This window comes from Bombina bombina, chromosome 7 (genome assembly GCF_027579735.1).
Source record: "Bombina bombina isolate aBomBom1 chromosome 7, aBomBom1.pri, whole genome shotgun sequence".
Lineage (NCBI taxonomy): Eukaryota > Metazoa > Chordata > Amphibia > Anura > Bombinatoridae > Bombina > Bombina bombina.
The window spans coordinates 522,895,747-522,908,175 of NC_069505.1; the positions used below are offsets into that span (position 1 = coordinate 522,895,747).

At 36.7% G+C, this 12,429-nt stretch overlaps 1 protein-coding gene across 2 annotated transcripts in view; it reads right to left on the bottom strand.

Moving 5' to 3' along the window:
* Nucleotides 1-10,262: 10,262 nt before the first annotated feature.
* The window catches only part of DPF1 (double PHD fingers 1), a 102,948-nt gene continuing 100,781 nt past the window's right edge, over nt 10,263-12,429 (bottom strand). For both annotated transcript variants that reach the window (XM_053721800.1, XM_053721799.1), the window contains one exon: nt 10,263-10,333. In XM_053721800.1, the coding sequence (XP_053577775.1) occupies nt 10,263-10,333 (71 nt within the window). The remainder of the gene's footprint in view (nt 10,334-12,429) is intronic.

Here is a 12,429-nt window from a genome sequence, read left to right on the forward strand (position 1 = left end):
ACCTTTGACTATCAGGGCCTAAGTGCACACTTATTTACATGGTATCTCAAGATTTGGAGTAAGACACTGATAAGGTGGGAGGAGCAAGCCTCACTTGGGAAAACTAAAGTGTAAGTAATTGCAGATTTTTGGAAATTTGATTAAAATACCTATAAGCTTTTTTTTTTATACAAGTTTATTTTCACACACTGTTTTATATCAGTTGACCCTTTTAGAATATGCACATAACTCAAAATGTTTTATGGCACTTTAAAGATACTTAAGCATCATGGGAAATGTAGTTCTAAAACATCTGGAGAGCCAAGGTTGCTGACTCCTACCCTAGGCAGTCAACAAGTTTAATGTTGACTTTAATGTCCCTTTGAACTTGCTTACAGGCAAGTTAAATAATGTTTCTTCTAAATTAACCCATCTCACCTATCATTCATCCATAGGTACCCTGCTAGTCTCCATATATTCCAGAATCAGAGTCCTAGCCCTAAATTGCAGAACTCCCTATATGCAGAATATTGTTTTCAGATAGTCTCATACGTAGACCTTTTGCTAAGCCAAAGTCATACTTCTCTATTTGTGTAATGGTTTTATGCATCATGTTTTCTCCAAACTCTTTATATTTATGCAAAATTAAAGTAACTATTATCATAAATAATAATAACAATAACAAAAATATTTTAATATGTATGTAATTACACATATGAAGAAGTAGATCCACATGCGTGGTAATTAAAGTGAAGTACTTTTATCTTGTTCGTAGTAGTGACAGCATACAGAGTTATGCAGGCTCACAGTGCAAACATCCTACGCGTTTCGTGCTGTAAGGCACTTTGTAATTACACATAAATGAAGACACAGGGATACATATTTCATTCAGTCCAATATTTTATTAACACACCTTAACAATCCATCTCACTAATGCAAGCAACAAAAAGAAAATAAAAAGGCAAAATAAAAAAAATAGCACAAAAACATTACACACAGCCTAAAATCGGCAAATATCAAATGGTTGACGGTCCAAATCCCGCCACAATTTTTTTTTTTCATTATTTTGTTTTTTCCTCTAACTTGTCTTTTTTACATAAGGTTTGCAGCACCTTTTGCAGTAATGCGTACATCTGTGCAAATTCATATTTTTTTCAGTCTTTTGATACACAGGAATAAAAACACGGGTAAATTCGGTTTTGTGTTGTTTTGTTTGTTTAAATATGTACTTTCAAGGTCTTGCTGTTTTTAAACTTTGTATTATTATTTTTTTGGCAAAAGACACAATACTTATTTTCTTGTCAAGAAAAAAAAGAAATCTTGGAAGCCATTTTGAAAGAAAATTGGGAAAATGGCTGCTTTAGTGTACGGAAGTTGTATTCCTGATACAGAGTGCAACAGGAAAGGGCTTAAAAGAGAATCCCTTTATTCTCCATTGATGGTATAATAAAACAAATGAAACTTCTTCTTGTTTCAGAATTTGCCTGAAAAAAAAGAAACTCTAGTATTTTGTTGATGTAATGATATAAAATTGAACCAAGGCCTACAAAGATTTCCCAATAGACACATGACATTAAAAAAAACACACCCTTCCAATAAAGTTGCCTGTTGACCTACACTAAAAGGCACCTCACAGACCCAAAGTGGAACAAACATAAAATCAGAAATGTGTTAATACCCATTTGGAATCTAGATGAAGGAATATAGATGTCTTCTAGAAAAAATAAAATACAGTATTGGTGTTGTGCTTATCAATGCTGTATCATGTCTCATATTGCTCCAAATAAGCTCTGCCTGTGAATCCTTTACCAATAAACATCTCCCTATAACTTTTGTATCTTAATACAATCCCTCTTATTGTTCCAAATGTCCCTTCCCTAAATCGTCTACTGCTCCATATCATTGTATTATTTTATATAATATCTCCATTGTATCCTGCAATTGCACTGTATATTTTCTCCCCCCCAAAAAAAAACATTTTCCCATAAATATCCTCCTATTGCTCCATAACATATCCCCCTTTATCACTTTGTATGACTCCTCCCTATAGTTCTTCATATTGCTCCTTATAAGTCCTCATATTGCCTCAGAAGGACACTATATAAAGCCTACTGCAGCATATATTTTACCTACAATTACCTTGCAATGTAAAAACTTTTAACAGTCCTCCCAAAAAAAAACAACACAATTATTTATGAGGGCCGAGCCTTAAAGGGACATGAAACCCAAAAAAATGCTTTCATGATTTAGGTAGAATATACCTTTTGAACCCCTTAGTGACCACAGCTTTTTTCAGTTTTCTTACCGTTTGGGACCAGAGCTATTTTTAAATTTCTGCTGTGTTTGTGTTTAGCTGTAATTTCCTCTTATTTATTTACTGTACCCACACATATTATATACCGTTTTTCTTGCCATTAAATGGACTTTCTAATGATACCATTATTTTCATCATATCTTATAATTTACTATAATTTTTTTTTATAAAATATGATGAAAAAATGGAAAAAAATACACTTTTTCTAACTTTGACCCCCAAAATCTGTTACACATCTACAACCACCAAAATACACCCATGCTAAATAGTTTCTAAATATTGTCCTGAGTTTAGAAATACCCAATGTTTACATGTTCTTTGCTTTTTTTGCAAGTTATAGGGCAATAAGTACAAGTAGCACTTTGCTATTTCCAAACCATTGTTTTTCAAAATTAGCGAAAGTTACATTGTAACACTGATATCTGTCAGGAATCACTGAATAACCCTTCACATGTAAATATTTTTATTTAGTAGACAACCCAAAGTATCTAGGCCCATTTTGGTATATTTCATGCCACCATTTCACTGCCAAATGCGATCAAATAAAAAAAATTGTTAACCTTTTCACAAACTTTAGGTTTCTCACTGAAATCATTTACAAACAGCTTGTGCAATTATGGCACAAATGGTTGTAAATGCTTCTCTGGGATTCCCTTTGTTCAGAAATAGCAGAGATATATAGCTTTGGCATTGCTTTTTGGTAATTAGAAGGCCGCTAAATGCCGCTGCGCACCACACTTGTATTATGCCCAGCAGTTAAAGGGTAAATTAGGTAGTTTGTAGGGTTAATTTTAGCTTTAGTGTAGAGATCAGCCTCCCACCTGACACATCCCCCTGATCCCTCCCTGACCCCCCTTACACAGCTCTCTTCCCTTCTGTACCTTACAATTGTCACCGCCATCTTAAAGTGAAGGTTAACTCACCTTCATGCCGATCGAGTATTTTAGTTTAATTCATCATTTTTTATCAATCTTATTTTAAACCAAGTTTTCGGCGCTTTACAAATTAGACCGTTTTTTGGTTATTTTTTTTACTCTCGATGACGTTTTTAGCTTGTCCAATTGAAAATCGGGCCGTCCAAGGAGGCGGATGACGTGGGGTGATCAAGAATGAAAAAAATAACAAAAAAACGGGTCGAATTTGTAAAGCGTCGGGAATCTATTTATAGCGCCGATAACTTGTTTAATAATAATAATAATAAAAAATGATGAATTAAACTCCTATTGATTGTGTACAAAAAGTAAAATACTCGATTGGCATGAAGGTAAGTTAACCTTCACTTTAAAGGGCCACTGTAAGTAAATATTTTCTATGCCTGTTACTAACTAACTACCCCAAATACGCTTTTTATGAATAGCATTTCATTAACATATTTCTACTGAAAGTCAGAAATCTTGTCTGCAAATTTAATTGTTTTCCAAACCCACTCTTTGGGTATCCTTTGCTCTGTACCAATCCGTTTACAATACCTAGGTTTCAAAATGGCGCTTTAAACACAAAGTTATTGGTTTAAGTATTTTGAACATGCAGTGCTGAAAATAGTGGGCAGGATAACGTGACATCATCGGCGAATAAAAGATATAACTTTTAGAACGTTATGAAACTTCGTTTTGGAGAAAATATAGGTCAGTAGGTTTTAATTAATGTTTATTAACTTTAATATGTTAGTTGTTTAGCTTAAAAATTATAACAGAAAGTAATCCTTTAAGTACTAAAATGAAATGCAATTTAAAAAAAAAAAAAAATTTGATTAGAGTTATTCTGCAGTGTTGGATCCCCCCTTAGCCCCCAACCTCCCTGATCCCCCCCCAAACAGCTCTATCACCCTCCCCTCTCTACCTAGTTGCCGCCATTTTGGGTACTGGCAACTGTCTGCCAGTACCCAGTTTGTTTAAAAAAAATGCCTTTTTTGTTAATAATTAAATAATACCCAAATTTTCTGTAGTGTAGCTGCCCCCCCTCAATACTCTACCCACCCCAAATATTGATTCCTCACTCCCACTCCCTCCTCATACAATTTAACACTAGGCAAATGATGCGGCGACCCCCCCCCCCCGCATACTCTACCTAAACAGTGGCCCTCTCTGCATCGGTGGGTAAAAAAGGGTATTGCAGTGATGCCTCAATATCGAGGCATCACTGCAATACCCTGAAAGCATCTGGAAGTGATCACAATCGCTTCCAGCGCTTCAAACCCCAGAGGACGTGCCATGCACATCCTCAGTCATTAACTGACACCCAATGGAGGACGTGCCTGACACGTCCTTAGTCGTTACAGGATTAAACAACTTTACAGTTTACTTCTATTATAACATTTTCTTCATTCTCTTGGTATCATTTGTTGAAGGAGCAGCAATGCACTACTGGTTTCTAACTGAACACATGAGCCAATGACAATCGGTATATATCTGCAGTCACCAATCAGCAGCTAGAACCTAGTTTCTTTGCTGCTCCTGAGCTTACCTAGATAAATCTTTCAGCAAAGGATAACAAGAGATGGAAGCAAATTTAATAATAGAAGTAAAATGGAAAGTTGTTTAAAATTGTATGCTCTGTCTAAATCATAAAATAATTTTTTTGGGTTTCATGTCTCTTTAATGGGACAGTAAATACCTTGAGATTTTAATATAAAATATTTAGTTATGTGTAATAAATAAAACAACTTTGTAATATACTTTATTAGTTATTAGTATTACTTAAACTACTTATTTTGCCCCTTTCTTTTCACGTAATTGTGGATTTTTGTAATTCTCAGAGCTATAAATGCATCCTTCTGAGTTCTTAAAGTGATGGTAAATTCGTATCAAGTGTTCAACATATTTTAGAAGCTCTTACCTTAACTAACACATCTATATGCTTTTATAATATAAAAAACATCTTTTTACTTAGTAACTTCAATTTTATTACAGTAACGGTACTCTGTTATAATCAGACTCTCTCTAAATTTTTCACAGGGGCTGCTTTGATTGACATAAGTTTTAGCCAATCATCTGCTCACCATGCGCCCCATGTTAAATAGGACCTGCACGCTCCTGTGCTCTGAACTCACTAATTGCGCTGGAATGCGCATGCGCAACTCTTACGCTACTTGCGCATTTGTAAATAAGACGCATTCTCATTTACAAATGCGCAAGTAGCATAAGAGTTGCGCATGCGCATTCCATCTCAATTAGGGAGTTCAGAGCACAGGAGCGTGCAGGTCCTATTTAACATGGGGCGCATGGTGAGCAGATGATTGGCTAAAACTTATGTCAATCAAAGCAGCCCCTGTGAAAAATTTAGAGAGAGGCTGATTATAACAGAAAGATATGTAGCCAGTCTAAACTGGCTACATATCTTTCTTTAACTGGCTTTAACAGATAACTGCAAACAAATTCCCTTTATGACTTTGGCTAGCCTTGTTATCTGCAGATTAAAGACCAGATTGGCTGCTTCAAATAAGTAGGTGGAGTCTGGCTTTTCTAAAACAATTGCAGCAAATAAGGTGTTAACTTATTTAAAAATGTTTACATTTGGCTGATATTTTATCCTAAAGCAAGACAAGAGAAATGTCTTGTAATTACAAGGTTTTTACTGTCCCTGTCATTACTACACCATCATTTGTTATAAATACTCTTTCCTCTTAGAAGACCCAAACCCTTTAGGAAACAGATTTTTGATTCAGGGAGACCATTTATAAATGTTAATAACAACAGTAACATTTTTTTTTAACAATCTCAAAGTGTTTTCCTGTGCTTCACAAATTGCTTATATTGTCTGACCACTCAGAGCGCTTGTGTTAAATTATCCATGTGATTGCTGATTTTTCATAGACATGTTATAGCCAATTAGACGAGATGATTGTAAGTGTGAAACACTGTTATATTCTACACAGCTATTGGCTGCACACTCTAGTGAGCTATTTATAACTGTCCCTAATTAGTCACAGCAGAGATGGTAACCTAAGTTACAACATGGCAGCTCCCATTGTTTTATAGACAATAAAACTTTACCCTTACTTTGTCAATGAAACTTTAAAAAATACATCTTTATGTTATTCTCAGACTAATCTTTTCTTTAAATGCATCATTCTATCTATCATTTATTTAGTGTTTAATGTCCCTTTAAGGTACGTTATATTGATGATATTTTATCTTTGAATGTCATTATATTATCATATAGCGGGACTGATAAGTAGCATATCTTAATATTTTCATTTTGATACAAATATTCTTCTTAATTATGGTAATTTAATGCTACTGAGTGGGAGATAGAAAAAAAGTCTTTTGTTACCTGTGCAAATAACTAAACATTTTATGAGAAAGGGACAGGGTATTAGAGAAATAAAGAATAGGGGATATTAATAAAAAGGAGAAGCAATAGTGAATTGCTCTAGCTCCAATATACATAAAATATCAGTAAAGTGATGGACAGAAGAATTTAAAATCAATAAAGATAGAAATGTCGAAATAGGAGTAAGTCCAGTATCTTTAAATTAAAGGGACAGTAAAGTCAAAATTAAACTTTCATGATTTCAGATAGGGCATGCAATTTTAAACAACTTTCCAATTGACTTCTATCATCAAATTTGCTTTCTTCTTTTGGTATTCTTTGTTGAAAGCTAAATCTAGGTAGGCTCATAGCCTGATTTTGAAGGCCGCCTTTAATATTGATGAATTTTACAGTTTTTCACAGTTATTCAATGATTGTTAATGTGTGTCATATAGATAACATTGTGCTTACTCCTGTGGAGTTATTTATGAGTCAGGACTGATTGGCTAAAATGCAAGTTTGTAAATAGCACTGAGATAAGAGGGCAGTCTACAAAGGCTTGGATACAAGGTAATCACATAGGTAAAAAAGTGTATTAATACTACAGTGTTGGTTATGCAAAACTGGGGAATGGGTTATAAAGGAATTATCTATCTTTTTAAATAATACACATTTTCAAGTAGATTGTCCCTTTAACTTGGATATTTTTCCCAAACTCAGTGACGGCAGAGATAAGTTGAGTACAGAGCAGTATAGGAGAGATGTAACTAATGAACAATTAAGACAAACAATAAAAAAATGTGTTGGTGGGTACGCTGGGATACCTAAATTCACGTAGCACCAATAAAATCACAGCAATAGTAAAGAAGATACACCGTTCATTCCCCTTTCACCTACGTTTGGAGATTATCTCACATTCCTTACAATAAACACTTTTTTGTTTTTTTACAATTTTGATATCATAGCAATATCAAATGTCCACTTTCGGTCTTGGTAGTTTTCAGGCAGAGTACTGCTTTCCATCTCATTATTTTGCGCATTCAGTTAAACCTATAGAGAGTATCCAACACTACCCACTTCCACCCAAGTGCAATATAGAACACATTGATACACCCCTGTGGGTAAAATGGCTTAAGGATTACAAAAGTAGTGGTACCATCCACTCCCAAAATGACTTAGAAGTCTGTATTAAGTGAGCTTTAAAGTGTTTTTTTTTCTCTAGCTATTTGGCTAATTAGCTCTTTCTAATTAGCTAAGTGCTTTGCTTTTCTTGTTTTGTTTTATACATATATAACCACTCCCATTGCATGGCTACAAAATTTACACTACCTTCCAAGAAAATGCCTGTTCCCCCAGGTCTACTAGATGCAGAGTCCTCTAAAAATACCAAAAAAACTATGTTTCTCAATATACGTTTGGATAAGTGGAAATTAAAAATATGTGTGTGTGTGTATATGTGTTGCGGTGGTTAAAGTCCGAAATTGGGTAATCCTAGCATTACCCAGGTAAATCTGACATTACCCAAGTGGCTGTGGGTAAAGCCTGATGTAACTTGATATATCTTCTCAGGGTGCATCGAGTCACTGCATCAAACATATATATATACACATGAAAAAAAGAAAGGGTACGGACCCTATAGGGGGCGCTAGAGTGTTAATAGATGCACCAAAAGAATATAACAAAGTTAATGAGATATATGATGCCTGATGAAACGGTGTGAATTGTGAAACGCGTTGCATGATATGTTTGTGCACAATACAGCACGAGTTGTTGTTGTTTTTAATACTGTTTTAATTTTGTATTAAACTTATTTTTAATTATACACTCTCATTGCTGAGTGCATTATTCTATGCTACCTGTGGATCTCGCTCCTCCAGGGTTTCCTGATCCTGCGGAGAAAACCAGCCTGCATCTATTGGCACATTGGAGTGCCGCTACAGAATGTGAGTACCCTGCACTTGTTTGTACTCCTCTCCTGCTGTTGATTGATTCACACATACGGCGCCTCTCTCCTTGTTTTGTTTTCAAACATATATATACGATGCACTGTAATTCACACATCGTCACTATCTTTTTTGCTTCCGCCTCGCTGGGTTGTAAACCCCATTCCCCAAGTTTCACTTGGGGTGGATGCCAGACAATCCACAGGGCCCCCTCTTTCAACTCCCTAGGCAGAGGCAAAAAAAATAGTGTAGATGGGGGAATTGAATTACTTCGGGCTTTACCTAGAGCCGTTTGGGTAATGTCATCTTTACCCGGGTAATCCTAGGATTACCTGGATTTCTTTCTTTGACAAAGTTTGTACTGGATTACAAATAGTGTATAGTGTTGTGCAAGGTGTGGGTCAACACGTAGCCTTCTACTTAGCTTTTATGATTTTCTAGAACAGTGGTTCTCAGACTTTTTCAGACCATGGCACACTAGGCAATGCAAATCGCTAACATGGCACACGTGTGTTCTTAATGCTGAACTCTCATGTAATTAACCAAAAATATATAGTATTTAACATTCCAACTTCTCACAGTCGGATATTCTATAACGATCCTTTGAGTAGCAAGGACCCAAAATCTGGGTCAGCAATGTAGCATGCCCTGGCTGTGCCGTGCTTAGTTTACCGCTAGATAGTTGCTCATGGCAGGAGCATATACCCATTTAATTGTAATAGAAAGTCAAAGATCCTTCAGGTTGCCCGGATAGCTTTGAAATGCCAATTATATAAGCTACTTTCTATCACCAACTTATAAACATGACCTAAAATTGAGTGAATGACCTCAGGGCGACAAACTACAGCCTATTAAAATACAGGCGGGAAAAGGGAAAAAAAGCCAGAGAACATAAACAGATTACATATTAAGGCTGGGGAGAGTTTTTATACAAACATAATTGTATAAATAGGCAAAAGTGACCTGTTATTTGGTTGAAAATAGTTTTTGCTCTCAAAATTTGGCAGCAGATCTCTGGCTCTCTTACCGTTTGATAAACACTGTTCTAGAACATCACTGAACAAAGAAGTTCTGCTTAGCACTATGGTCAAAACTGTTGACCGAATTTCTATGCAGTTACATCCCAATTTCCGTCCCAAGCTCTGATTTTAAAACTGTGAGTGTGTGTAATTCCTTACATGAATTACACTTGACAATATCTGGTCTTAATATCTTCTACCCTCTCTCCACCCCTGTGCTTACCCCACACTCATATACACCTTATACCAAGGCTTGACAAACCCAGGAGCTACTGGCTACTACAATTTTACCCCTGACTTCTAACTTGTTGGGTTATTCTCCATATATCTATATACAAATACCACTGTCTGATTCCTAAATATTCTTACTGGCTCCCAAATCTTAAAATGGTTTGTCAACCCCTGCCTTATACACAGAAGAAACCAAATGTCTATTGCATTTGAAAATGCAAAAAGATGAAAAAGAAGAAGACAACTTCCTACCCCCCCCCCCCAAAAAAAAACACCCAACAAAATTAAAAAAAGGTAGATTCATATTAAAAAGGGATTATGAGTTAGGATGAGAGGGATATTCAGTACTTCAAGGTGCGGTTTTGCTAGTCTACTGCGTCAGGTTCATTTAAATGCATCTTCCTGTTTCTTGGTTGGCAGAGTAATCTTAGCATCGCAGAAGCTGAGGATTCTGGGAGTGAGCAGGAGCAGGCTGTTGGATGCAATGGGAGATTCTTTGTCCTCGTAGCTTATTTGTCTGTTCCTCTAGGTCAGCGTGATGTAGGCAGAGGCTTTTTCCTTTAATTGTCGCAAGCATAAATGACAACTCCAACTTCCTATAGTGAAACATGAGTAATTAATGTTATTTAGAGCAGTGGGAGGAGCTAGATTATGGGTTCTATTAAGCAATGGGAGGAGTTATGGGGAGGGGTTATTTAGATCAAAAGATGGAATTTAAGGGAAGGGTTATAAAAAGGGTTGTATAGAGTAATAGGGAGATTAGGGATAGCTGAATGGACAAAGGAGAGAAAGTATGGAGCACTAGGAGTTACAGAGAATGGTTAAACTGGAGCTATAGAATAAGTGATAAGGGAGCGTTATATAAAGCAATAGAAGTGTTTCTAGGGAAGGTTATATGAAGCAATAGCAGGAGTTATAGGGAGGGTTATATGGAGCAATAGGAGGAGTTATAGGGAGGGTTATATGGAGCAATAGGAGGAGTTATAGGGAGGGTTATATGGAGCAATTGGAGGCGTTATAGGGAGGGTTAAATGGAGCAATAGGAGGAGTTATAGGGAGGGTTATATGGAGCAATTGGAGGCGTTATAGGGAGGGTTATGTGGAACAATAGGAGGAGTTATAGGGAGGGTTATATAGAGCAATAGGAGGAGTTATAGGGAGGGTTATATGGAGCAATAGGAGTTATAGTGAGGGTTATATGGAGCAGTAGGAGCAGTTATAGGGAGGGTTATATGGAGCAATAGGAGGAGTTATAGGGAGGGTTATATGGAGCAATAGGAGTTATAGTGAGGGTTATATGGAGCAGTAGGAGCAGTTATAGGGAGGGTTATATGGAGCAATAGGAGGAGTTATACTGAGGGTTTTATGGTGAAATAGGAGGAGTTATAGGGAGGGTTATATGGAGCAATAGGAGGAGTTATAGGGAGGGTTATATGGAGCAATAGGAGGAGTTATTGGGAGGGTTATCTGGAGCAATAGGAGGAGTTATAGGGAGGGTTATATGGAGCAATAGGAGGAGTTATAGGGAAGGTTATATGGAGCAATAGCAGGAGTTATAGGGAGGGTTATATGGAGCAATAGGAGGAGTTATAGGGATGGTTATATGGAGCAATAGGAGGAGTTATATGGAGGGTTATATGGAGCAATAGGAGTTATAGTGAGGGTTATATGGAGCAGTAGGAGCAGTTATAGGGAGGGTTATATGGAGCAATAGGAGGAGTTATACTGAGGGTTTTATGGTGAAATAGGAGGAGTTATAGGGAGGGTTATATGGAGCAATAGAAGGAGTTATAGGGAGGGTTATATGGAGCAATAGGAGGAGTTATTGGGAGGGTTATCTGGAGCAATAGGAGGAGTTATAGGGAGGGTTATATGGAGCAATAGGAGGAGTTATAGGGAGGGTTATATGGAGCAATAGGAGGAGTTATTGGGAGGGTTATCTGGAGCAATAGGAGGAGTTATAGGGAGGGTTATATGGAGCAATAGGAGGAGTTATAGGGAGGGTTATATGGAGCAATAGGAGGAGTTATAGGGATGGTTATATGGAGCAATAGGAGGAGATATAGGGAGAGTTATATGGAGCAATAGGAGGAGATATAGGGAGAGTTATATGGAGCAATAGGAGGAGATATAGGGAGAGTTATATGGAGCAATAGGAGGAGTTATAGGGAGGGTTATATGGAGTAATAAGAGGAGATATAGGGAGGGTTATATGGAACAATAGGAGGAGTTATAGAGAGGGTTATATGGAACAATAGGAGGAGTTATTGGGAGGGTTATATGGAGTAATAAGAGGAGATATAGGGAGGGTTATATGGAACAATAGGAGGAGTTATAGGGAGGGTTATATGGAACAATAGGAGGAGTTATAGGGAGGGTTATATGGAACAATAGGAGGAGTTATAGGGAGGGTTATATGGAACAATAGGAGGAGTTATAGGGAGGGTTATATGGAACAATAGGAGGAGTTATTGGGAGGGTTAAATGGAGCAATAGGAGGAGTTATAGGGAGGGTTATATGGAACAATAGGAGGAGTTATTGGGAGGGTTATTTGGAGAAATATGAGGAGTTATGGAGAGGATTATATGGAATAATAGGAGTAGATATAGGGAGGGATTATATAGAGTTAAAGGTTATATAGGAGGAGTAATGGGAAGCCTTATAAGCACGGTTATATAGCAAGAAGATTGT